The sequence below is a fragment of the Megalops cyprinoides genome, chromosome 25 (genome assembly GCF_013368585.1).
Source record: "Megalops cyprinoides isolate fMegCyp1 chromosome 25, fMegCyp1.pri, whole genome shotgun sequence".
NCBI lineage: Eukaryota > Metazoa > Chordata > Actinopteri > Elopiformes > Megalopidae > Megalops > Megalops cyprinoides.
In genome coordinates, this window is record NC_050607.1 from 16858503 (window position 1) to 16884358 (window position 25856).

Here is a 25856-nt window from a genome sequence, read left to right on the forward strand (position 1 = left end):
AATTCTCCCTGCCTTACAAAACCGCAGTGGCCAGTATTGTTTCCCACGCTTGTGTCTTAATACATCATATATGAAAGAGTATCAAAGTTAAAATATTTGAACATCTGGTCCCATTTTCCAGCTTTCATCGCTAGGCTTGATGTGCCCTCGGAGGCACCATATTTAGGGAAACCCTGGAGAATGAGGGAAAGTAACAGATGAGAAACACCAGACGCCAGTGAGCGTCCTTGGCCCGCGCTGCTCTCCTTTAATTGGGTTGTGCTGCCCTCTCCTGGTATCATGAAAATACAGCACAATGCCAGATGTTTTATATATTTTATATTTATGTTTTATAGCATATTTTCAAGCAGAGATGAAGCCTTTGCAGGCACATAGTTGGTAAAAGTGACATATGAAAATGACGGAATTCTGCGTGATAGCAAAGTAATTATTCCACATTGGGCAAAGTAATTGTTAATTTGTTACCACAGGGTTGCAATGCGAGGACTGGAGCACTGAGGTTGTTGTGCCATTAACCTGAATTTCTTCCGCAAATATATAGTTTCATAAAGAAATTTGTTGTAATATATTGTAGCTTGCTATTTCTTTTAAGTAAATCAATTAACAAGCTACTGAGCAGCACATGCACTTTATTTACAACATCTTTACTGGACTTTACAGGTACAGAACCGGAACAGGAGTAACGCATGACTTTCACTGATCACATACTTAACAGCAAAACGTGCATGATTCTATTACGGAAACGAAAAGCGAAGAGGATCGGCATAAGAGACTGATCCCTTCTCACTGTTCTCCAACCAGCGCAAGAAAGCCCGCTCTCTCGCGTTGCTAGGTAGCTGTTACCAACGACCGGTTCGGTTGCCATGCTCGTGTGGCACGGATAAAACAGTACCTCGCAAAGAGAGCCCGTGCAATTGGCCCGCGCTGTTTTCCAGCCAATGGGCGAGACGCTTGTTGAAATGAGTCGCTCAGAATTCGCAGCCTTCCGTTTGAAAAAGATGTCGGCCAGAAGACCTATTGGCAACACAGAGGTAAACAATAAGCGGTTTTTAACGTTTTGTCGTTATATTTAAAATGGTTTAGTGATGAAATTAATTCCAGCGCTTACATGCGACTAGCCAGGTTGCTAGCCAGCCAGCTATTGTGTCAGTATCATGTTGTTACTTGATAGCAGACTAGTCTAGCTGACAACCAAACAGGCTTGACAGCCAGCAAACAGGTATCTCCTCGATATATTTATTAAAAGGGTTTACCGGCGGAGAGCTAGCAGATTTGTTGCTATGTGGTCACAAAGCACTGTAAAACATGCAGCTAGATAGCTAACAAGCCGCAAAGCAGGTGTGGTGCCTATCCTCCGGGTTTGGGCCAGAGGGACCAAGGGCCTTCCTCCACACTTCGGTGCCTTCTGGAAATAAATAAGAGTTCTTACAGAGTCTGATGTAATTAAGCTTTTGGTTTATTGCATATGGTGATCAATCATATACAGCAAACCGGGTTGGTCCGCGGAGCAACAGGTTACAATGCATTCGCAAGCATATCCCCAAGCATTCTGCCCCCCCCCCTCCTGCATCCATCCTGTATGCCTTTTCTCACTCCTCCCATCTCAGACCCCAACTTCCGACTCCTCCCAGGCTCCCCCTTCAAGATCACTCCATCTTCCATTTTATACACCATTATTTGTATTTATTTAAGGGTCAAATAACTCAGTTAGCCAGACAGCGGTGCTGCAGACTGTAAAAAGGCACACAGATATCTATGTGCCATAAGCTACAAGGTTAGGCCTTAAAACAAAGGGTTAATGTAAGAACTAGGCCCCGTCTGGACACGGCCCAGGAGATGGGCCAGAAGAACTGAACCCTGCAAAGGGGGGCCATTAGCTCAGCACTACTATGATGGGCAACTATGACAAATTGCAGTAAATCCACATACAGTTTGCAAGCATTTTGTCAGTAGATGTCAGCTAGGCCAATGCAGGCAATCAGCTGTTATTTTCTAGCTGTATACCTCATAAAAGAAAATATAAAACTAAAATGGGATGCATATGTTAAAGGGGCAAAAACAGGCTGACATGCTGTAGGGGCATGTCAAGGGGAGGAGATACAATAAGCGAAGGTGGCATGACTATGAGTCAGAGGAAAAAGATACAATAAGCGTAGACCGTAAACCAATAGGAGAAGAGAAGGGAAAAAAGATACAATAAGCGTAGACTAGGAACCAATAGGAGAAGAGAAGGCATGACTATGAAACAACAACATAGCGCACAAAGGTTCTGGGGTGACGTCCAAGGAGGGGCAATGCTGAAGGCAGTGTTCCTTCTTCAAGGTTGCATACCCTGGCATCAACTGTCCTGCAATAGCTTTCAAATACTTATAACCTAGAATAACCCCTGGCCTTACCCCAAACCCATGATCATACAGAATCACAGCATATTAATAACAGTACTTAATGCTTTTCCAATAGCGGCACTTTAATCAATACTATCATTAAATGTTTATTCATTGTAGTGCTTATGTAGTAAATCAACAATTTCATGTAATGCTTATTATTGTAGTACTTAATATAATGCCTTTCATTAATAACAGTGCTTTAGTGCATACTAGTGCTTTAGGCCTCACATTCTCCACCACATTTCCCCCCTTTGTGACTTAAAAGTCACACCAATCAAGTATCCCTACGTCTGTTGTCAGAGTCCGTCTGGCCTGGTAGCAAGACGCTACCAGAAAGCCACAGCGATCATCGAGACGATGACTATCGCTTAGAGGGAGGTCTAACAGCAGAGGAAAGCACAGTGTGGAAAACATCCCCTCCCCAATTGGCTGGGAGTGGGTAAAAGCCACTCTGTGCTACTGTCCCTACAGTAAAACAATGAATGTCAATAACAGTATGTAACATGAGCCAGCCAGCAGTCGAACCTCACTCTTAAGTTTGCCAAGCATGGTTACATCAATAATGGGACCAACCACGGCATAAAAGTATCATCAATTTCATCAATCACAATTATAAAATCATCTGAATTATTAAGTTATAAAAGCAGCTTCAGCAGAGTCAGCTCCCCGTCCATGGCTCGCCGGGGCGTTGGACCAGTGGTCAGAGGAGAGGTTACCAGCACTTCACTCTGCCGTTGCTGATCATGATTCTTCTTTGGCAGTGATTCAAAAATAATTATGTGTAAGCAATCATCTAGCTGCCATAGGTCAGGGAGCATTAGGCTCCTGTGTATGGTTATCAGCTTCTGTCTTCGTGTGAGTACATAGTCAGTGTAAGTGTATGTGTAAGGGTGTAGTTTCTTCAGCTCAGGCGTTTTGTGCACCGTTGAGAGCCACCACTGTGGAGAGGTTGCTAGCACTTACGACGCACAGTGGTTTGGAGGTTTTAGGTGAGCATCAGCCAATATGCTTGTTCCACTTCTGCCGTGCTACACTCCTCCACAGGATCGTCCTCGGGTAACAGCGGTTGGGGATCTGTAGCAATACTGAGACTCACAGGAAATTGTCCAGTTACAGCAGTTATCATCCTCTTAATCATTGAGTTCAGCAACGGAAACACACAGCAGGAGGCAACAGCCAATATCAATAGCACTAGTCCTAACACTACCCCAACCTTTATCATGTACGCCTTCCATGTGGACAAATTCAGCCAGTCCCACCATGACGATGGTTTTGCTTCTCCCAATGTGTTCCTAACATGTTCCTCTCTCAGCATTTCCAGTGCATTCAGTGCAGTAGTAATGTTACCCCCTTCTCCTGTGTGCATTGGAATAACCGTGCAACACTCCTCACCGATGCGCTCACACACTCCTTGCTCTTCAGCTAGCAACGTATCCAAAATAAATCGATTCTGTAGTGTCATGAGTGAGGTGGCGTGCAATTGTTCTTTTACCCCCAGCAAAGCCTGCACTGTGTAGTTAATAAACCTCTGCTGATTGTACCACAAGTAATTCACCCATTTTGCATTTCTAGTGCCCGTGGACCCTACGAGTGGACCATCCATAATGTAGCTTTCAGGTATTGCTCTATGCTCATATGGCACACCAACAGGTCCAATCCACTGTGATACCCATACATGCTCATCCTCCTTCCACGCCTCTCTCTTAACCCTCAAGGTCCGTCTAGCCAAGGCCACTGAGCTTAGTTGAATTACCATCAAACGCCCTGTTAGCGCAACCGGGGCACAAATACCTGTCCAATTCTGTTTCAGCACAGTAGCTACCTGCATACCTTTTCCACAATACCAAAATATGTCTGCTAGTGGGTATGTTCCCTCAAAGAAGTTTGGTACACTAAAGGAGACTTGTACTTCAGTTCCGTTGTCCATTGTACGGTTAGCTGTCCACCCATAACTAACAACTACTTCCTGACATCTGATGGGTGCTACTTTTGTTGTGGTACACACTCGGTTACCCTGTTTGTCCCACTCTCTACAGCTTAGCCATGGATCTGAGGTACTATTGGATCTCCCTAGTAGATAGTGACCTATTTCTCCCTCCAGGGTCTCGTGTCGCACAATACAAAATGGAAACACTGTGTCATCACGCACTTTAACCACAGGGGGTACTCCTACATTCTCCGCAGCCATCTGAACGAGCACTTCTGGAAATCTTTGTTTACACTCACTCATGTGTTTCGCCTCTCCGCCAATCTCAGGCCAGTTGGCCGAGTTTTTCACACGCAAAGCAGGTTCTCGCCATTGTCCTTTAGCCATAATCCACAGGATACAGTATAATCCACAAATTTTATCTCGCGTACAGTCCTTTTGTGTAAAAGGCAATGGTTTCACCTGGGGGCTTCGTCTGGCGTCTGTGTTATAACACGTTATGCATGTTTCCTGCGACACTTGTCTAGCTGAGAAGTTCATCCATTGATAAAACATGTTTGTCTGCCATTGTGAGGTGCTTTGTCTGCTCAGAGTTTGTAACAGTTCACCCAACTGACCTCCACTTATAGCTGAGGATGAGGCATGCACTGCTGGACATAACTCCATTAGTAGCAACATTAGTAAGTATACCCGGGGTGGCCCCCCTCCCCTTCTATAATGCCCCCTGTTAAAGCTCTTTGGCTCCTTGTTCTCCTGTTTCCCCTGCTTTCTCACCATCTCCTGAAGGTGGCGACGCTCCTGCTGCAGACATTCCTGCTCCTTCTTCTCCATCGCCATCGCTTTCTCCTGCTGCTTCCTCTGCTGTGTCATCCTCGTCAGCTCCGGGTTCCCCCCTTTGGTCATTATCCCCTTCCGGCACTGCTTCTTCATTCTGAGCTGCTCTTATGTCTTTCAAAGTTTGTCCAGGCTCAGGTGCCCTGCAACAATGAGTTAAGTGAAACCAAACAGTTTTACCTTCGACTTTAAGTGCAGTGGGCGTCGTAAGAACCACTTTAAAAGGTCCTTCACGCCTGGGCTCACTCCACTTCCGCTTGAAGCTTTTAATGTACACCCAGTCCCCAGGACGAATTTCTTGATGTTCTCCTGGGATGTTGCTTTCTCTTCCCTCAGTGGCCCCTTTCACCTGTTGGAAGATTGACTTGTGTATTGCGGTTAGATGTTGGACATAGTGTGACAGTTCTTTTTCCAGCTGTTCAAGCGGTGGCCCATTATATGGGCCTCTCAAGTATGGCACTGGCATGGGCCTGCCAGTCAACATTTCATGTGGAGTGAGATGTGTACTTCTATTAGTCTGCATTCTCATGCTCATTAATGCCAAGGGCAATGCATCTACCCAATTAATATTGCCATCTGCACAAATTTTTGCTATTTTTGCCTTCAAAGTTCCATTTGCCCTTTCTACCATCCCTTGTGACTGCGGATGGTAGACACACCCAAACCTTTGCCTAATCCCCAACATTCTAGTCAGAATCTTCATCAACTCAGCCACAAAGTGCGGCCCATTGTCAGAGCTAAGTTTATCTGGGATCCCGAACCGTGGGAACACCTCCTTGCACAAAAACTTTGCCACCGACTTTGCATCTGGGCCGCTAGTCGGTACTGCCTCTACCCAGCGACTAAACCTGTCAATAACCACTAGCATATATCTTTTCCCCTGGACCCGTACAATCATATCTACATAGTCAATCATCAGGTGTCTAAAGGGTCCATCTGGTGCTGGAATGTGCCCAATGGGTGCTGAGAAGGCCTTTCTAATGTTGTACGTTACACACACCTCACACTCATACAATGCACGGTCTACCATGCTTGTCAGATATGGTGACCACCAAGCTTGTTGTATGCGCTTAATAACCTCCCCCCTTGCGCAATGATCTTGACCATGGGCATCTTGAATCAAAGTGCGAACTAGTGATGTGGGTGCAACAAAATGACCTGCTGGTCCTCTCCACAACCCCTTGTGTGGTCCCTCCTGAGTCTTCCTTGCCCCCCTTTTTATCCACATACTAATTTCATATATGCTTGCTGCTTGTTGGGCCTGAATAAGAGAGACTAAATCTGCTTCAGGAGGAGGTACATCCTCCGCTACCACTACTGGCATGGTGCCCCAGCCGCTACCTCCATTTCCTAATGCTACTTTTCGAGCTAATTCATCTGCCATGTTATTTCCCCTGGCTATTAAGGTGTCTGTTTTTTGGTGTGCTGGACATTTAACAATTGCTACTGCTGCTGGCAACTTCATGGCTTCTAATAAATCTGAAATGGCTTCACCATGCATAATTGGTGTACCGTCTGCCCTACAAAACCCTCTCTGTTTCCAGATTGTACCATACACGTGACAAACGCCATAGGCATAGGCTGAATCAGTATAAATGTTAACACGCTTATCAGCTCCCATATGACAAGCGGCTGTTAACGCCTTAATTTCTGCTAATTGGGCAGAGCATGGTTGTGCTACTCTTTCTCCCTGCACTTCAGTAAAGGTTGCCCCATCTGCGTTCAGCCGCACTATGCCGTACCCTGCCTGGTTCCCTTTCTCAACTCTAGAGCAGGACCCATCTACAAACAACGTCATGTCAGCCACAATGGGTTGATTATGCAAGTCCTCACGAGCCTTAAGAAAGGCCTCTGTTTTTGGGACACATTCATGAGGACTCCCTTCAGTGGGCAAAATCATTCTGGTTGCTGGATTAACAGTTGTACATCTCTGAATGTTAATTTCAGGGGCTGAAAGGATTACCTCATAGCCAGTTTTCCTGGCTTGGGTCAGAACAAATCTTGTGCTGGTTAACAAGGCATGCAGCTGATGAGATGTATACAATGTTACTGGGTGCCCCATTGTTAATGTGGAGGCCTTCTGATAGGCAAACACAGCTGCTGCCAGACCCTGATAGCATGGTGGCAGACCCTGCTCCACTGGGTCTAATCTTGTGCTATAATAGGCTAATGGTTGTTTATTACCCGTAGGTGTGTCCTGCATTAATACTGCACTAGCAAAACCTGCACGTTCTGCCACGTACAGGTGGAAAGGTTTGCTGTAATTGGGATTTCCTAATGCTGGTGCTACTTGCATCTGATTTTTTAGTGCTTGAAAGGCATCTTCTGCCTCTCCTGTCCATTGCAGCTCTGCTGAGCTGTTATTCTGACCAGCTGCTCTAATTAGTGCTCGTAGGGGTGATGTAAGTATTGCATAATCACAAATCCATGGTCTGCTGTACCCCGCCATTCCTAAAAAAGAAAGCATGTGTCCTACTGTTTGGGGTTTTGGAGCTTTAGTAATGGCTTCTACCTGTGATGGGGCAATGTGTCTCTTGTCTCCACTCAATTGTCTACCTAAATATTCTACCGTTTGCTGACAGAATTGTAACTTATCCCTACTAACCTTGTGACCCCCCTCTCCTAGGGCTGTCAATACTGCAATCGAATCTGCTTCACACTGTTCTTTTGTTGGGCTGCAAATTAATAAATCGTCTACATATTGGATCAATGTGCTGGTTAGATTTAAATGCTGCAAATCCTGTGCTAACACTCTGTTAAATACTGATGGGCTCTCGCAATATCCCTGTGGCAGTCGAGTGTAAGTGTACTGTTGGCCTAGGTATTTAAATGCAAAAAGGTACCGTGAATCTGGGTGAAGTGGTACACTGAAAAATGCAGAACACAGATCAATCACTGTGTACCATCTAGTGTTAGGTGGAATGTTGGAAAGCAGTGTGTGTGGGTCTGGGACAATGGGTGTCTCTGCTTCTACAATGGCATTAATTGCTCTTAAATCATGTACCAATCGATATTCATTGGAGTGGGGCTTTTTAATTGGAAAAATTGGAGTATTGCATGGGCTCCTAGTTCTAATCAACACACCCGCCTGTAGGAGGCCTTCTATTGTAGGTTTAATGCCCTCTATTGCCTGCTGCCGGAGGGGATACTGACTATGGTATGGTAAGTAAGTTCCTTTCTTTACTGTAATACGCACTGGCTGTGCGGACCTTACACACCCAACATCTGTTTTATGCTTTGACCACACATTTTCCGGCACTTGTTGCAGCAGGGCTTCATGTTCTGGCATGATGGGCAATTGCGTTGGTGCTTTTTCTTCTAGCAAGACTTTTTCTGCCACGACTTCGTCGAATGCCATTACAGAGATCCTAATAAATTGTCCATCCTGTGAAATGTGAATGCGCTTGTTCACAGTTGGTGTCCACTCCTGCACAGAAAGGGCTTGTCTAACCATGGGTCCCAATTCATGTGATTCATGCCCTTCTGCAATCAGTAACGTCACATGTGGGGTGGAGCCACGGACCTGAAACCACTGTTGTTGTGACAGGGGCTGCGGCATCTTCATCATTGCTGCTGCTCCTTGCGGTCCAATGTAAATGTCCTGACTTGCCATGTGGTATCGACGTCCATTAATCAGCTCGTCCCAACATTCTTCATAGTCCTCATCCATTTGGTATCTGTCATACTTAAGAGTGCAGTGTAATGGTAATCGGGGCTCTGCAGCGCTTCTGTATTGGGCTTGCACCCATGGCTTCCACATGTCCCACTCATGTCGCAGCATTGAATTGTTAAACGTGAGACGCAGCCAGTATACTTTGGCTTGCACAAATTTTTGATCGTCCATTATGGGCATCATTCCGTAATGTAATTCTTCCGGAATATCTACACAGATGCCATCTGGTGTACAGGCAATTTTTGCTTTCAGTGAACACAGTATGTCTCTTCCTAACAAATTAACTGGGGTTTGGTCTGAATAAAGTAACGGGGCAACTATGGTTTTTCCTGCTATTCGCATTGGAACTGGCTGTGTGAGTGGAATTATCTGTGGCTTACCCGAGAAGCCGACGGTCTTGACAGAAGAGGGGGAGAGGGGGAGATCAGAACCTGTTCTTCCAATACACGAGTAGGTTGCACCCGTGTCCACCATAAATTGATGCTCACGTTGATTAATGACCACTGGTATGGTAGGCTCATCTTGTGGTCTTGTTGAAACAACAGGCAACATCCCTCTCCTGTATAAAGAAACCGAACACAATAATCATAAGTGCATTTATCAGAGTATTTGTTTTTTTTTTATTTTATTTCATTTATTTATTTATTATTATTATTATTATTATTATTTTTTTTTTTTTTTTTTTTAATATATATAAGGTTGAGTGGGGAAGCCAGTCCATCAGCGTATGACAGGCTGACTGATTTTTTTTTTTTTTTTTTTTTTTTTTTTTATAATCCCCAATCTGCTGCCGGTCCGGTCCATTGGTTCTGCTGAAATGGTCCTGCCCCAGATCCAACAGGTGGTGGTCCTGGCCATGGATTAATTGGGCACTCTGCTTTTCTGTGTCCTGATTGCCCGCATCCCCAACAGGGCTGTCCTTGGTTGGGATAGCCTGGCTGCTGGCCTGCTAGGCCCAGTCTCCCATCTTGTTGTCTCATTCCTCCCCTGAATCCTCCTCTACCTCTTCCTCGTCCTCTTCCTCGCTGAAATCCGCCTCCTGCTGTATGCATATGCACATGCGTGTGTAAGGGTTGTGCTTGTATGGCTGGAGTCATCTGTGTTGGTCCTGTAAGAGGTGGCACTTGAGGAGTTTGTGTTATTTGTGGCTGCGGTACTTGCATCACATGCGGCGGCACTTGCATCATATGCGGCTGCATTGTCATTACTTGCGGTGCTATTTGTGGTTGTGGTATCACTGTTTGTAGTGGTGCCATTAGTTGCATCACCGGTGGCTGCAGTGTCACTCCTGGCACTGTTTGTGGGTGCGGTGCTGCTGCCTGGATCACATGTGGTTGAGGTGCTGCTGTACTTACTGGGGCTACAGTAGCCGGACTGGGCTCAGTTGAGTCGGTTGAGACCACTGGTGCTTGTACCTTTCCCTTGTCTTTCTTGGCTTTGGACAGCTCTCCGAGCTGAAACTGTGCAAATTTTTTGCTCAGTTGCTTGTCTTTTTCCTCTTCCTCTTTCTTCACTTTCTCTTTCCGGTACTGGTCCACATGATGTATCACATGCTCTGAGAATGTTGGCCAGTTAAAGGTCATCAGTCCCACAACTCCCTCCAGGCGCCTCTGCACCGGCTGTGGCATGCTTTCCTTCACCATCATTTTGAACAGGTTTTCTGTTGTAGGGCTTGCATCCCAGGTGTCCCCTGTTTCTTCTTTCCATCTTCGTTGGAAATTGTGCAGAAATTTTCGTACATTTTCCTCTTCCTTCAGTTCCTCTTCTTTCAGCTTTGATGGATCCATTTTAATTGGGAATTGTCGTCTCAGTTCTGCCCACACTTGTGCTCTGTGTCCCTCAAATCCTACGTGGTCCACTGCGTGCCCCAGCACCACCCGTTCCATGTTGGCGGCTGTAAAGACTGCGTCAGTTACTTGTTTTCCTGCAACATGCATTAACAGGGCTTTGATGTCTCCAAGGGCCAGTCTGGTTCCCCCGGTGCTCTCTTCCAGGGCTGTGATCCACTTCTGAGCACCCGCGGTGAGGTCCGGCAGTCGTCCTGCCAGCCCTATCATGTCCATAAATGACCATGGTATGTATTGCGGCTGCCCCCCTTTCTGGACCAGGGGCATCTGCATCACTCTCGCTTCCTCATCACACCGCATGTCTTCTGTTTCCTCCACACCTTTCTTCCTTTGCCTCCGAGATATTCTCCTGCCACTTCTTAACATCAGGGCGTCTAGTGCTTCAGCAGTTTCTCGTTCCATCTGGCTGATTTGCTGGTTGAGGCGTTCTTCATCATTCAGTAGCCTGTTCAGTACCTTCTCCTTTCTCCTTGCTTCTTTCCGTCTGGCTCGGGCTTCATGTACTGATTCTATGGATAGTGTCCCATGCACCAGTCGCTCTTCCTTTTGTGGTGGGCCGTCCCCTTCCTCTTCACTAGACAGACTCTCATCTTCATCCTCACTGCTTCCGCCAGCACTTTGTAAGCCTCTCTTTCTGGTGTGGGACAGCGGGGTTCTTCACGCTTTGCTGGAGACACATGCCGTGGTGTGGGGTGGCTACCTTCTTCACGCTTTGCTGGAGATGAATGTCGACGTGTGGGGTGGCTACCTTCTTTACGCTTTGCTGACAATGCATGTTGTTGCTTTTTTTCCTTCCTCCATCACCACCCTTGCATACTCCTGTCGATCCTGTTCAGCATACGGGCACTCACCCACTTGCCTTGCCTCCTGCAACATCTCTGAATAAGAGACACCGGTTAATGACATGTCAGTTAGTGACCTGGTTTTTCTCACTGCTTGAGGTTCGGATTCCTTGGTCACTACCATCTTCACTGTTCCCACCACTGGTTCAAATTCCATTTTACCTTGCATCTCCCATGTGGCTCCTGCTTCACCTGTGAGTGGATATTGCCCCACCTTCTTCAAGTGGCTGCCGTGTGGGCCTGCAGGTGGGTTCTGACCTTCCTGAAATGGATTACTGTTGCATGGTAAAAATGGATTAGTGTTACCGTAAGGTGGTGGTTCTGGAAAGCCCTCTTTTTCTTTCTTCTCTTGTTCCTGCTCCTTTTTAAACATGCTTCTTATTGTTTTCATAGATTCCCCAAATTGTTTCCCCTCCTCTTTAAACCAGCTCAACACCTCTCTTTCTCTTGCTCTTTTGCCTTCACGTCTGTCACTCACATCTTTTGCTTTGTGGTATTTAATAGCAGCCTCCACCTCCTCACAGCAGGCAAGATCAAAAGTGCCCTCCTTTGGCCATTGTGAGACACCTGCGGTTCTTTTATGCCACTTCTCCATACACTTTCGAATCAGCTTCTGGTAATTTGGATGACGTTTTATCATTATTTCCACAGGAGTAGTTACCCTCACTCCCACAGCACTCCTTTTCCTCACCATTTTTCCTGTCTGTGATCCCATGTATGCCTGCCTGGCGCTGCTGGGTAGTGACCTAGGAATCTCTGGTTCCTCGTCTGTTTCCCTTGTCCTGATTAGCACAAGTATTTTCCCTACTGTAGTCCCAGTTTTATACTTTCTGCTAGGTCCTGGATTATAAGTATCTAATTCCAATTGCTCTGAACCATTACTTTCTTTTGTTCTCTTAAGCTGTGCCCACTTTCCTGTTTCCCACCTAACTTTCCTGGGAACAACAGTAATACACAGTCTGGGGTTTAACAACAGTCTATCCTGTCCCTGTACAGCAAACCCCTCTGGTATTTGCAAAAATTCTGCAAGTGGTAATGTTGCTATCCCCTCTGGGTTGTCACACAGCTGAATCAATATTAAACTCAATGTATTTTCTGTCCACAGCCTTCGCAATAGCGGGGCCCACTCTATGTCTGGAAAGTCCCTCTGAACCTGCTCCAAATTAAGCCACTTAGTGAGTTGCCAGAGCTTTAAATTAATCAAGGGTGTGTCTTGATAGCACTCAACCCCTGCGGAATCAATGTAGGTACGTTCTAACCAAAAGTGTGTTCTTATTCCCCGAGTCTCTATATCCCCCATTTATGTTCAATCATCCACCTAATGGTTGCTACCCACAACACTACAAAAGAAATGGCCCAAAGTACTAAGAATATCTGTACCCCTTTGCGTGTTTGTCTTTTTATGGCCACACCCACCGGGCACTCCCCTTCTACACCCACTAGCCCTTCAAGGGGCATCCACTTCACCTTCACTGCTGCTGCGCTTTCTCTTTTTAACTCTCTTCTCTAACCATGTGGAGGGGGTTAAATGAACATATCTGTAACTAAGTGCACACTTTACCCAATGAGGTGCTGGGCCCCCATTATAGCTTATTCTCAGTGCTGCACACTCCTGTTCGTCTCTATGCTGCTCCCAAGGTGGAGGAGGTATGCTATCACTTTCAAAGGAAAAGTTTCTGGGATAATCTAATCTCAGTGACAACAATTCTCTTTCTGCCTCCTTCCCGTGAGTCTGCCAAATTAACAAACTCGCCTACGTGGATTTTTATTACCTCTATCAACTCGATTTATTTGTCGTGGACTATTATCAATACCTGCACGGTTCTAGTCTCAGTTTAAAAACTCAATCTTTATTCTTGTTATTAGAATGTTTCCAATTTCAAAATATTCCCCATGCATGCACTTCGGTGCCTTCTGGAAATAAATGAGAGTTCTTACAGAGTCTGATGTAATTAAGCTTTTGGTTTATTGCATATGGTGATCAGTCATATACAGCAAACCGGGTTGGTCCGCGGAGCAACAGGTTACAAAGCATTCGCAAGCATATCCCCAAGCGTTCTGCCCTCCCCTCATCCTGCATCCGTCCTTTATGCCTTTTCTCACTCCTCCTATCTCAGACCCCAACTTCCAACTCCTCCCAGGCTCCCCCTTCAAGATCACCCCATCTTCCATTTGATACACCATTATTTAATTTTTAAACTGTTACATTTACCCCGCCTAGAAAATCCCATAAACACCATAGTCATCAATTGTATATTATTCTTAAACATAACACTTCTGAAATTTCCCATTAATTCCACTCCACACCTATATGATTTTTAAACATAATTAAATTATATAGAGTTCATTTTATTTTTAAGCATATATGCCTGGAATATCACCATTATTTCCAGGCCCATGTTTAAATAATAAAAAGGGTCAAATAACTCAGTTAGCCAGACAGCGGTGCTGCAGACTGTAAGAAGGCACACAGATATCTATGTGCCATAAGCTACAAGGTTAGGCCTTAAAACAAAGGGTTAATGTAAGAACTAGGCCCCCGTCTGGACACGGCCCAGGAGATGGGCCAGAAGAACTAAACCCTGCAAAGGGGGGCCATTAGCTCAGCACTACTATGATGGGCAACTATGACAAATTGCAGTAAATCCACATACAGTTTGCAAGCATTTGTCAGTAGATGTCAGCTAGGCCAATGCAGGCAATCAGCTGTTATTTTCTAGCTGTATAACTCATAAAAGAAAATATAAAACTAAAATGGGATGCATATGTTAAAAGGGGCAAAAACAGGCTGACATGCTGTAGGGGCATGTCAAGGGGAGGAGATACAATAAGCGAAGGTGGCATGACTATGAGTCAGAGGGAAAAGATACAATAAGCATAGACCGTAAACCAATAGGAGAAGAGAAGGGAGAGAAGATACAATAAGCGTAGACTATGAACCAATAGGAGAAGAGAAGGGAGAGAAGATACAATAAGCGTAGACCATGAACCAATAGGAGAAGAGAAGGGAGAGAAAATACAATAAGCGTAGACTATGAACCAATAGGAGAAGAGAAGGGAGAGAAGATACAATAAGCGTAGACTATGAACCAATAGATGTGAAGGGAGAGAAGATACAATAAGCGTAGACTAGGAACCAATAGGAGAGGATGGCATGACTATGAAACAACAACATAGCGCACAAAGGTTCTGGGGTGACGTCCAAGGAGGGGCAATGCTGAAGGCAGTGTTCCTTCTTCAAGGTTGCATATGTAGCGGAGCTGAAGTGATTAGCTCGTGTGAGTCCTGCGTAAAGCCTTAGGTAGCGGGTAGCAGGTAGCCGAGTGGTTGCAGCGGCTACGTCACTCCCTCTGAGACCTGGCTAAGTAGCGTTGTTGCCGACAGGCTAACGGCAATTTGCCTTTAGCTCAACTGGCAACGACGCTGGCTTTAAGGGGTTGGCAGCGAGCAGTAAGAACCTCGGTTCGAAACTCGCTCGCTCGCCGACCCACGTAACATCATATTAAAAAAAACACAACGCCAGAGACCACCCGTTACATTGGTGCCGTGACCCGGATCACTGGCTAAAGCACAGCTTGGCCGCCAGTGGTCGCTGAGGAGTCAGAGGAGGTCAAAGGGGGGTGAGTGTAGCGGAGCTGAAGTGATTAGCTCGTGTGAGTCCTGCGTAAAGCCTTAGGTAGCGGGTAGCAGGTAGCCGAGTGGTTGCAGCGGCTACGTCACTCCCTCTGAGACCTGGCTAAGTAGCGTTGTTGCCGACAGGCTAACGGCAATTTGCCTTTAGCTCAACTGGCAACGACGCTGGCTTTAAGGGGTTGGCAGCGAGCAGTAAGAACCTCGGTTCGAAACTCGCTCGCTCGCCGACCCACGTAACATCATATTAAAAAAAAAACAACGCCAGAGACCACCCGTTACACATATCCTGGCATCAACTGTCCTGCAATAGCTTTCAAATACTTATAACCTAGAATAACCTCTGGCCTTACCCAAACCCATAATCATATAGAATCACAGCATATTAATAACAGTACTTAATGCTTTTCCAATAGCTGCACTTAATCAATACTATCATTAAATGCTTATTAATTGTAGTGCTTATGTAGTAAATCAACAATATCATGTAATGCTTATTATTGTAGTACTTAATATAATGCCTGCAGCAAAGGGCGAGAGCAGTCACCCCACCCGGCCTTGAACCCGGGTCTACGGGGTATCAAACATGCGACTTTGACCGCGACGCTAAAGAACCAGGCTCGTTGGTTTGGCAGTCAGAGCGCATACTCAACCGTAGTGACGGCACAACAATGCCTTTCATTAATAACAGTGCTTTAGTGCATACTAGTGCTTTAGGCCTCACATAAGGCCTCACATTCTCCACCACATAATACTTATTAGAAAACTCAGGTAAAAGTCTGTCCATTGTTGAAACGGCGACGATAAATGCAGTATAGCAGCTAGCTAACCTGCGTGAAGTTGGCACCTCAAGTTCGAAATGGTATTACTGTTCGTTTGTGCTACTATGGTTTTTTAGATATAACAAATTATATTGTATGTGCTGTGACGTCACCCTGCACCCAACCTTCTCCGAATTGCTCCAAAATGGTCTCGTTCGTTTGTGCCGGTTTGTGCCGTAAAAATTTTCGTTTGTGCTGCTATGGATTTGTAGATATAAACATTATATTTTTGAGCGATGTGTGACGGAGCGCAGCGCGTCCGTTACTGGGAACGGCGGCTTTTCCGCCTCCTCATGAACAAGGACATGAATTAAACCGCAAATATTGCGTTACCGTCTGTTTGTATGATAATGTGTTTTGCTGGTATGCTGTAGGATGTATGGTCAAGGTCTGGGGTTTAGCTAGAATCTGTGATAACACTCAAAAGTTGTAATGTATGTAACGGAATCAGTGAAAGACGGTTCATTGTAATTTAGAATCGTATTTTATTTAAAGCGGCTATGTAAGAGTTCTTTAAGTGCGTACATTTAACATCAGAACACTTGCTAGTTGGCTGTTATTTATGCTGCTTCTAAATGTATGTACCTACTTACTGGTGGTTCCTGTACTCCTGTTGTCTTCTGGGTGTGAGTGAGCAAATTGGGGTGCAGGATGGGGAAGCTTTTTCTGCGCTCTTTTCACGCTCCGATAAGGAAGCGCTCACTGGTGCAGGGGTGCTCCGTGCGAATTTATTTTAATCGTTAAAGACGTGTCTAAGGGCATTGATAAAATAAACATCTGATTGTCTGTAAGGAAATTGTTTTGCCTAGGTGCTTTGATCAATGAAATATTGCGTGTAGTGGTTAATTGATTTATGTCTGTGCAATGGTTGAGACCGGGGTTTCATATGGTTGCTGTGTAGCTCAGATGGGGAGATGCCTCTGAAGTGAGAGGTCATGCCATTGGACCTTTGTAATAGGGTCTAGTTAGTATATGGGCATTGTCTCAGTGTTCTTTTCCCTTTTTGCCAAAGTGTTTTGCTTGTTTGTCTTTAGTGTCTGCATGCTTATAACCCTGCCGGTAGCCTAAAGTAAAATAAAAAGTTTTCAAATTGGAAACTTTTGTCTGCAGTTGTCCCTCATTCAGTCTTGACCACATCTCCGCTCGGGCACACTCCTTTACACAATGACATCACCCAGCACCCCAACCTTCTCCAGATTGCTCCTAAATGGCCACGTTAGTTTCTGCTACGTTTGTGCTGGTTTGTACTATGATAATTTTCGTTTGTGCAGTCATGCTTTGGATAAACACTGTACTTCATGGCAAAAATTCTGTGACAACTTCCAGAACGCTGCTTTCTCCATAATGAAGAAAGTGGGCTCTACTGTGCAACATTTTGCTGGTTGGTGCCCTGAAAAAAAACTTTGGCATTACATTATTACCTTATAGGCCTACACAGAGCGCTTCAATGCCAAGAGCAATAACATTACATGGGATCCCAGTAAACTTACGTTGCAGCGCTATTTGGAAATATCCAACACTTAAAAATGACAAGCACTTGTAGCTATTTTTAAGCCAGCTAATTAATCATTACTCGTTAAGAAAATGCAGAAGTTTATTGCTGGGTTAACGAAATAACTGGTTTTGATTGCTACACCGGTAATGTTAGTAGTACTGTTCGGGTTTACAGTGCATATATGTGAAACGCTCATATAGACACATGTAAAACAAATTAACCCACACATAGCTGACTTATGAAACGCGCATATACAGTTGGATGAAACACATTCACACACATACATATGAAAGGCTCATACAGATACAGATGGAACGGACTCACACATACATATGAAATGCTCATACAGACGCATGAAATACATTCACACACATGCACACACATGAAACTCATTCACATACAGGTGAAACGGACTCACATATACACTGGGGTCCAAAATTATTGGGACACTTGCTTTTTTTTCTGACAACCCATAATATTTTTGCTGCATATTCCATCAGACATAGGAAAAGTCATATTTATGTCAATGTCAATTTCAGCTTCATCTTCTGTGGCCATGTTCCAACGTTGTTAGGTTTATATAGGCTTCAGTATGAGTGTTCAGTTAGGGGGCAGGGCAACGTTCAATCAGGCCTAATTGAAGTGATGGTCATTTTTGTCCACTTGACTGCACTCAATAAGTATGTAGGGACCTTTTAAAATTAAGTTGTCATGGAATTGTCAGTTTGTTTGGCAGGATTAATGTCATACATTTTTTTTAAATGTTGGAAATAAGCGTAGTCATCAGGCAATCGTGTGCCAACCACATAAAGAGATGTTTTGAAAATATTAATAGTTGCCAAAACATGTAACTGTTTTCACCACACCATAAATTAGGTTCGAGTGATAAAACTAATAGCTACATGGACACATCCACACTTAACCACAAAATGCCCAGGTGTCCCAATAATTTTGGGCCCTAGTGTACATATGAAATGCTCATACAGACGCATGTGAGACACACTCTTTTGTAGCATTGCACACTCATATACATGCTTCAGCATGAAACTTTAACTGTGTGTGAAAAATTCTTGTAAGGATGATGATTCTTGTAAGAAGCTTTTCACACACGTGTTTGCGTGAGAACATTTCAGAAAGCATCTCAGTGCAACGATAATGCATCCTTCCAACCGTCACGCTTCACGCTTCCGGCAGAAACTATGCATTCATGAACTTTCTTCTTTTATCTTTTGCTCCAGTCTTTGCTGGGTGTTAGGGGCAATGAGGAAGAAGTGATACAGTTAATCACTGATGCACTGGGGGGTCCTTTTCTAATCAGGGACATGTTACTATATTCAGCTAATATGGTATGTTCTCTGCCTTATTCCCACAATTTTGGATTTTTTCAAATACCCAAAAATTGCACTCCTCCAGCAGCGTTGGCACATCTTATTGCAGTGTCCCAAGAAGGCACAATGCATTTTATGGTACTGCTTACATTTAAGCTTGACATATATGTGGTGGGGGGCAGTACGGTGGTGCAAATGGGTAGCACTACTACTTAACAATATGGAGGTTTCAAGTTCGGGGTGCATCTGCATTCAGTTTGTACCTTGTCCTTGTGTTAATGTGGCATTCCCCTGGGTATTCTGGCTTTCTACCACAGTCCAATGTCAATTGGACATGCTATGTTGCCCATAAGTGTGAGTGTAAGAGTGGGGGTCAATGTGTCTGTTGACCCTGTGATAGACTGCCATCTTGTTCAGGGGTTGTTCTGATTAGTTGTCTACCTGGTGGCCCTGAGATGCTTGGCCCCTTCATTGCTGCTTGCAGCCATATTTTTATTATTGTTATTATTATTAGGGGCCAAGCAATGAAGGTGTTAGGCACCTATTGTAATTGTTAGTATTTTTCACTATTATTATTATACTTTCTCTTCTGGGAGTCTATGGCAGCCCATAGAACCCCGAGGTGGATTTTTATGAAATTTGGCACATTGATAGAGGACAGTCCAAAGTATCCAGAGCTCAAATTTGGGGTCAATCCATCCATCTCTGTAGCGCCACCAACAGGCTAACCTTCAAGGTACATTTTTGCTTATAACTTTTGAACCGTTTGTCCTTTTTTTTCCCCTGAATCCTTGGGTCATGACGATTTGAATGCACCCATTGGCGTTAAAGTCCACCATATTGGATTTTCTGCCATTTTAAATTTGTTGAAAAACGTTCTTTTACAAACTAGTCCTAGGCCGTTGATCCTATCACCACCAAATTTGGTAAGTATCATCTACAGATGGGTGTAACCAAAATTTATTCAAAGAATTTTGCTAGGGCAAACGATGTGGCATCTGTCGTCCAATGAATTTCCATGCCGAAGACACCAAAACAGGAAGTGAGCCATACGTCAGCAATGCTTGGTTGCAGTCACGCCAAAATTGGTATACTTTATTGGCAGGGGGAATATTGGGTACCCACCAAGTTTCATGAAATTTGGCCATATGGGGGTGCCATACCATAAAAACAGAGAAAAAAATTCAAATGCCTATAGCTTTGGAACCAAAGCAGATGTTTCAACCAAATTTCTTGTGCGTCATCACAGTGAAGGACCCTAGCTGGGAAAGCATGAAACCTGTGTGTCGGCCATTTTGTTTGTTGACCATACTGGTATTATCATTTTTTCAATGGTTTTCTATGGCAGGCCATAGAAGCCCTAGGTGGATGTTGGTGGAATCTGGCACCCTCATAGAGCGTCAATCCATCAATCCCTGTAGCGCCAAATTTCAGAATACATTTTTGCTTATTACTTTTGAACCGTTTGTCCTAGAGTTGTGATCCTTATTTCCGCTGAATCCCTAGGTCATGGTGAATTGAACAGACTCATCCACTGTAATGGATTTTTGAAAAAAAAATCATATTTCAATTTTTCGAAAAACCTACTTTTGCAAACTAGTCCTTGACCGTTGATCCTATCAGCACCAAATTTGGTCCGTATCATCTACAGAGGGTTCTGACCAAAAGAATTTTGCTAGGGCAAAGGATACGGCCGCTTTCGTCCAATAAAATTCCATGGTGAAGACACCAAAACAGGAAGTGAGTCATATCTCAGCAATGCTTTGTTGGAGTGATGCCAAACTTGGTACACTTTGTTGGTATTAGCAACACTGGGTATGCACCAAGTTTCATGAAATTTGGCCACTTGGGGGCACTATACTATTAAAAATCATTGAAATACCTATTACTCTGGCAGAAAATCAGATATCTTAACTAAATTTCTTGTGCTTCATCAAAGTTAAGGATCCTATCTGGGAACCTATGAAACCTCCACATCAGCCATTTTGTGTTTCTTTGATTTTGTCAAAAACACATTTAACCACCCCTCCTAGAGTTATGGAACAATGAGGTTTTGTGTATTACCTCTTTGGACCATTTCCTTTAAGAGTTGTTAAAGGATAGTTGCCAGGTTGAACAATGTGGCCGCAGTGTCCCCACAAAATCACCCGTGAAGTCGCCATAAAGGAAGAGTGGCCATATGTCTGCAATGCTTTTGTTCGTTGGCATAAAAGACGATACACATGCTTACAATTAGGCCTGGGTGCCACACAGCAAGTTTAGTGAAATCTGGCCACTTTGGGGTGCTATACTGAAAAACAGGTTTAAACACCCATGTGTCCATACAGTATGTAGTATATATATATATATATATATATATATATATATATATATATATATATATATATATATATATATATATCAAAATAAGGTTGAATATCTATTCAATACATCAAAACAGTAGAACAAAAACAAACAAACAAAAAAAACACACCAGTCTCTATGAATTTCCAGAGGAAATTCATTAATTGGCAGTACAGATCTTAAAAAGTGTAAACTAAGATGCAACATGCACAATAATCCAAGAATATATCAGTATTACTTCTGTGTCTTAATGTTTGTAATTGTACTGTGACTTTGCTGCAAGCAAAATATCCCTTAATGAAAAATAAAAAAACTTAAACTGATGTAAATGTGAATAACATAATTTGAAAAGACGGGTTCTCACAAAAATACACTTTGGACATGAAAGACCACTGTTTACACACTGAATGATTGACTGATTGATAGTTGGATTGCAGACACTTCAGAAGGTCCATATCACACAAACACACACAAAATAATTGTAGGCTAAATATAAAAGTACAAAAGCCCATAGTAGTATCAGTCCTAAAAAGAATGGACATAAGTCACCCTGCGTACTACACATTTTCAAAATGGACTAACAGACTCTTCCACCATAATCTCCATAGCACTGAAGTATATCATACACAGCTTATATGAGGATTTACCAAGACTTCAATGGTGTGATTGTCTGAAATGTCCAACCTACCTACACAAGTTTTCTAATTAGTGCCTGGAAGGACGGTACACTCACATTGACCACCATTTGAGTAGCACTATGAAATCTTGGCATGGACAAAAGCATTCTCACTGCATCATTGTATGCCACGTTTCTGCATGCTATATTTTCTATATCTACAGTACAGGGGGGCAATATATCATGGCAAACAGTAGGCTGTAAACAGCAACAACTTGACATTAGCTGTACACATACGAAAGTTATGTAGTAGCATATTTGAGAACTTGGCTTTGACAGATTTCTTTATTTTAATTTGCTCTACCTGTGGTGTGATCTCTGGCACAGCATCTGGCCTGGAGCGGAAAAACTCCCAGACACCTGTGTCTTTCAGGCCTCTCCTTATTTGTTTCACCTGCTGGGTTGTCCTTCCAAGAACCTGTAAAATGTACAAAAACAAAATGACTGAGGCTATGAGGATAATACTGATCACTGTGACATCTGTTGTGAAGGAGAACTACTTGTTTGGCTGGGAGATCATCCAGGCGGAATAATAATTGAAATTAAACAGGGGCAACAGAAAGCATTTCAACATTTTTCCAAACTTAATTTTGCATTCCTGTCAATGCTAATGTGTAACAAAAGAATATGTAAGAAAAAGGTGTATGCTTTAAGTCAGCGTTTCCCAAACCTCTCCTGGAAGACCCCTTGTTCTGCATGTTTTAGATCTCTCCCTGCTCCAACACAGCTGATATAAATTATCAGTTTGTTATTAAGCAGCTTCAGGAGTTCATAACGAATTGATCATAATGAGTCTTGTAAATCTTAAATCTTAAATTATACAGCAGAATATGCATGGCATGTAGTCCTCAAGGGTCCAGTTCTTGGTACATGGAGGGCTCCACAGGAATGACGGTGAGGAAGCTGAGCTTCCCGAAGTGGTGCTTGAGTTACAGCTCCAGGCAGGAGCCCAGAGCCTGGTGAGGAAAACAAAATTGAAAAACATTGATTAGTGGATGATATGAATGGTAGGAATGTACAGCAGAGAGGCAGGAGAAGAGGGGCAGGGAAAAAGATGCCAGTGTGCAACAAGGAAAAAACCCCGGCAGAATAAAACTACAGCAGCATACCTAGGGGAAGGAAGGCAAAGGACCGGCATAATCATGACGGTGACCCTAAGGCAGTCTACACCAGATCACGGCACAGATTCCATGCCATGATAAAGTGACAGTAATGACCACTTACTCCACCAGAGACTCTCTGATCCATGCCAGCAACAGGCTATGTCCCTCAGCTGAAGGATTTACTGTATAGAAATGTTTTGAGCCTAGACTTAGAGGTCGAGAGAGAGTCTGCTCCCTGAACCTCAGTGGGTAGGCTGTTCCACAGGAGAGGGGCTCGATAGGACAAGGCTCTACCACCCATAGTAGTTTTGCACACTCTCGGAACGATGAGAAGCCTGGCATTTTGGGAACGAAGGGCTCTTTGTGGAAGGTATGGGTGAAGAAGGTCCTTAAGACAGGAAGGGACAAGCCCATTTAAAGCCTTAAATGTGAGTAGAAGTATTTTAAAATCAATCCAGTATTTAATGGGTAGCCAATGGAGAGTAGCCAGAACTGGGGTGCTCAAAGCATTTAGTTCTAGTTAAGATACAAGCGGCTGCATTTTGTACCAGCTGAAGGGGTTTTAGTGAGACATTTGCATATCCTGATAAGAGGGCAGTAGTCTAATCTGGATGTTACAAAGGTGTGGATTAGTTTTTCAGCATAATTGATTGATACAATTTTCCTGATTTTGGCTATATTTCTCAGATGAAAGAAGGCTGTCCTGGAGGTGTTGGTTACTTGTGTTTCAAAAGAGACCTCAGGATCAATAACAACACCAAAGTCTTTGATAGCTGCACTCGAGACAAGGGAGACACCATCAAAGTCTAGTGTAAAATGAATGAATTTGCTCCTGACTGAATTTTGGCCAACAACCAATATTTCGGTTTTGTCTGAGTTAAGGAGGAGAAAATTTTGGGCCATCCAATTCTTTACATCTGTTAGGCAGACCTCCATGTTTGATATATTCAAAGGGACATCAGGTTTTACTGATATTATAACTGAGTGTCATCCGCATAACAGTGGATGCTAATGTCATGTTTACGGATGATATCGCCAAAAGACAACATGTATAATGAGAAGAGCAGAGGCCCAAGCATGGATCCTTGTAGTAGACCATATCTTACTCTGGAACGAGCGGAAGATTCGTTGTTAATGGAGACAAACTGATATCGTTCTGATTGATAGGACCTAAACCAAGATAGAGCCTGTCCACTTATGCCAACCAGGTTTTTGAGGCGGTCGAGGAGGATACGATGATCGATGGTATCAAAGGCTGCACTTAAGTCTAGTAGCACAAAAAGAGAGGTACAGCCATTGTCACAGGAGAGTAAAAGGTCGTTGAGCAGTTTCAGGAGAGCGGTTTCCGTACTGTGGTGAGGCCTAAATCCAGACTGGAAAACTTCCAAAATGTTGTTAGAGTGTGAAAAGGCACAGAGTTGCTTTGATACTGCTTTTTCCAGAATTTTTGAGAGAAATGGAAGACTCGAGATGGGCCTGTAGTTTGACACATCATTGGGATCTAGATTGGGTTTCTTCAGAATAAGCTTGATAACTACTACTTTGAAGGACTGAGGCATGTGTCCAGATGTAAGGGAGACATTGATAAGATTTAATAATGGTGTGCCAATTGCAGGTAGTAGCTGTTTTAGGAAGCCGGTTCGTATGGGGTCTAGCTGGTAGAGTTTTCAGATGAATTGGTAAAAGAAAAAAAGATGCTAAAGTCAATGAGTATAAAAGAGTTAAGGCACGAGGCAGGCTTAATAGACATACCTACGTTGTCTGGGATGGCAGTGGCCAGGCAGGAGGCAGAAGTCGATGAAAATTTTTGTATTGTGCCTCTTATCTTTATGATTTTACCATCAAAGAAGTTCATAACGTCATCACTACCATAAATTGCTGGCATGTTAGGGTTAACTGATGCAGGACTCTTAATTAATCTGGCGATAGTGCTAAACAGGTACCTAGGATTGTCTTTAGAGATATATTTGGATCTGGCAACTCTGAGGGCATGCTTATAGGTTAGGAGACTTTCTTTCCACGCCAGGAAAAAAACTTGTAACTTGGCGGAGCGCCATTTCCTTTTGAGTTTTCGTGTAGTTTGTTTGAGAGCACGGGTATGGTCATTGTACCAAGGTGCTAGCTTTTTGTCTGTGATTTTCTTCCTTTTAAGGGAAGCAACAGCATCCAGAGTTTTATGTAAAGTAGAGTCAATAATGTCTGAAAGTTGATTAATTTCAGTTAAACTAGGGTTTGAACATAAGCTAGAGGAGATTTCATTGTACAGGTAGTATGATGTAGGAAGCTCGTTGATAAAGGCATTAGCTATAAAAGAAGAAAACGTGCGCCTAGAAGAAAATTTGGGCTTCGAGTATGTGTAGCAGGTTAGCGGTAAATTGAAAGAGATTAGATAGTGGTCTGATAAAATGGGATTGTGTGGCATAATTTCTACCTAGTTAATATCTGCTCCATATGTGAGGACCAAATCTAGAGTATGGTTACAGTAATGTGTGGGTTCATCTACAGCTTGATAGAGTCCAATAGATTCGATGATAGACAAAAATGTTGTTCTGAACGAGTCATGTACAATATCCTCAGCCCACGGCTGTACTCTCTGTTCACACATGACTGGACAGCCATACACAGCAACAACCGGACACCACCATTATTGGCCTGATAAGCAACGATGATGAGACGGAGTACAGAGATGAGGTAGCTCAGCTGACACGGTGGTGCAAGGACAACAGCCTTGCACTGAATGTCAGAAAGACTAAGGAGCTCAGGAACCACCAAGGGACCCACTCCCCCATCAGCCTAGACGGGACACCAGTGGAAATCGTCAGTTGCGTCCGTTTCCTGGGCCTACAGGTCTCCGACGACCTACCGTGGACCCACAACACGGAGGTCATGCTCAAGAAGGCACACCAATGCCTCTACCCCCTATGGTGCCTCAGGAAATGTGGCATAAGCA

At 43.8% G+C, this 25856-nt stretch overlaps 1 protein-coding gene across 1 annotated transcript in view; it reads left to right on the forward strand.

The window, feature by feature from the left end:
* Positions 1 to 990: 990 nt before the first annotated feature.
* LOC118772025 (centrosomal protein of 41 kDa-like) overlaps positions 991 to 25856 on the forward strand; it is a 32309-nt gene continuing 7443 nt past the window's right edge. Inside the window, exon 1 of the mRNA XM_036520263.1 lies at positions 991 to 1031. Within this exon, the coding sequence (XP_036376156.1) occupies positions 999 to 1031 (33 nt within the window). The 5' untranslated portion in view covers positions 991 to 998. The remainder of the gene's footprint in view (positions 1032 to 25856) is intronic.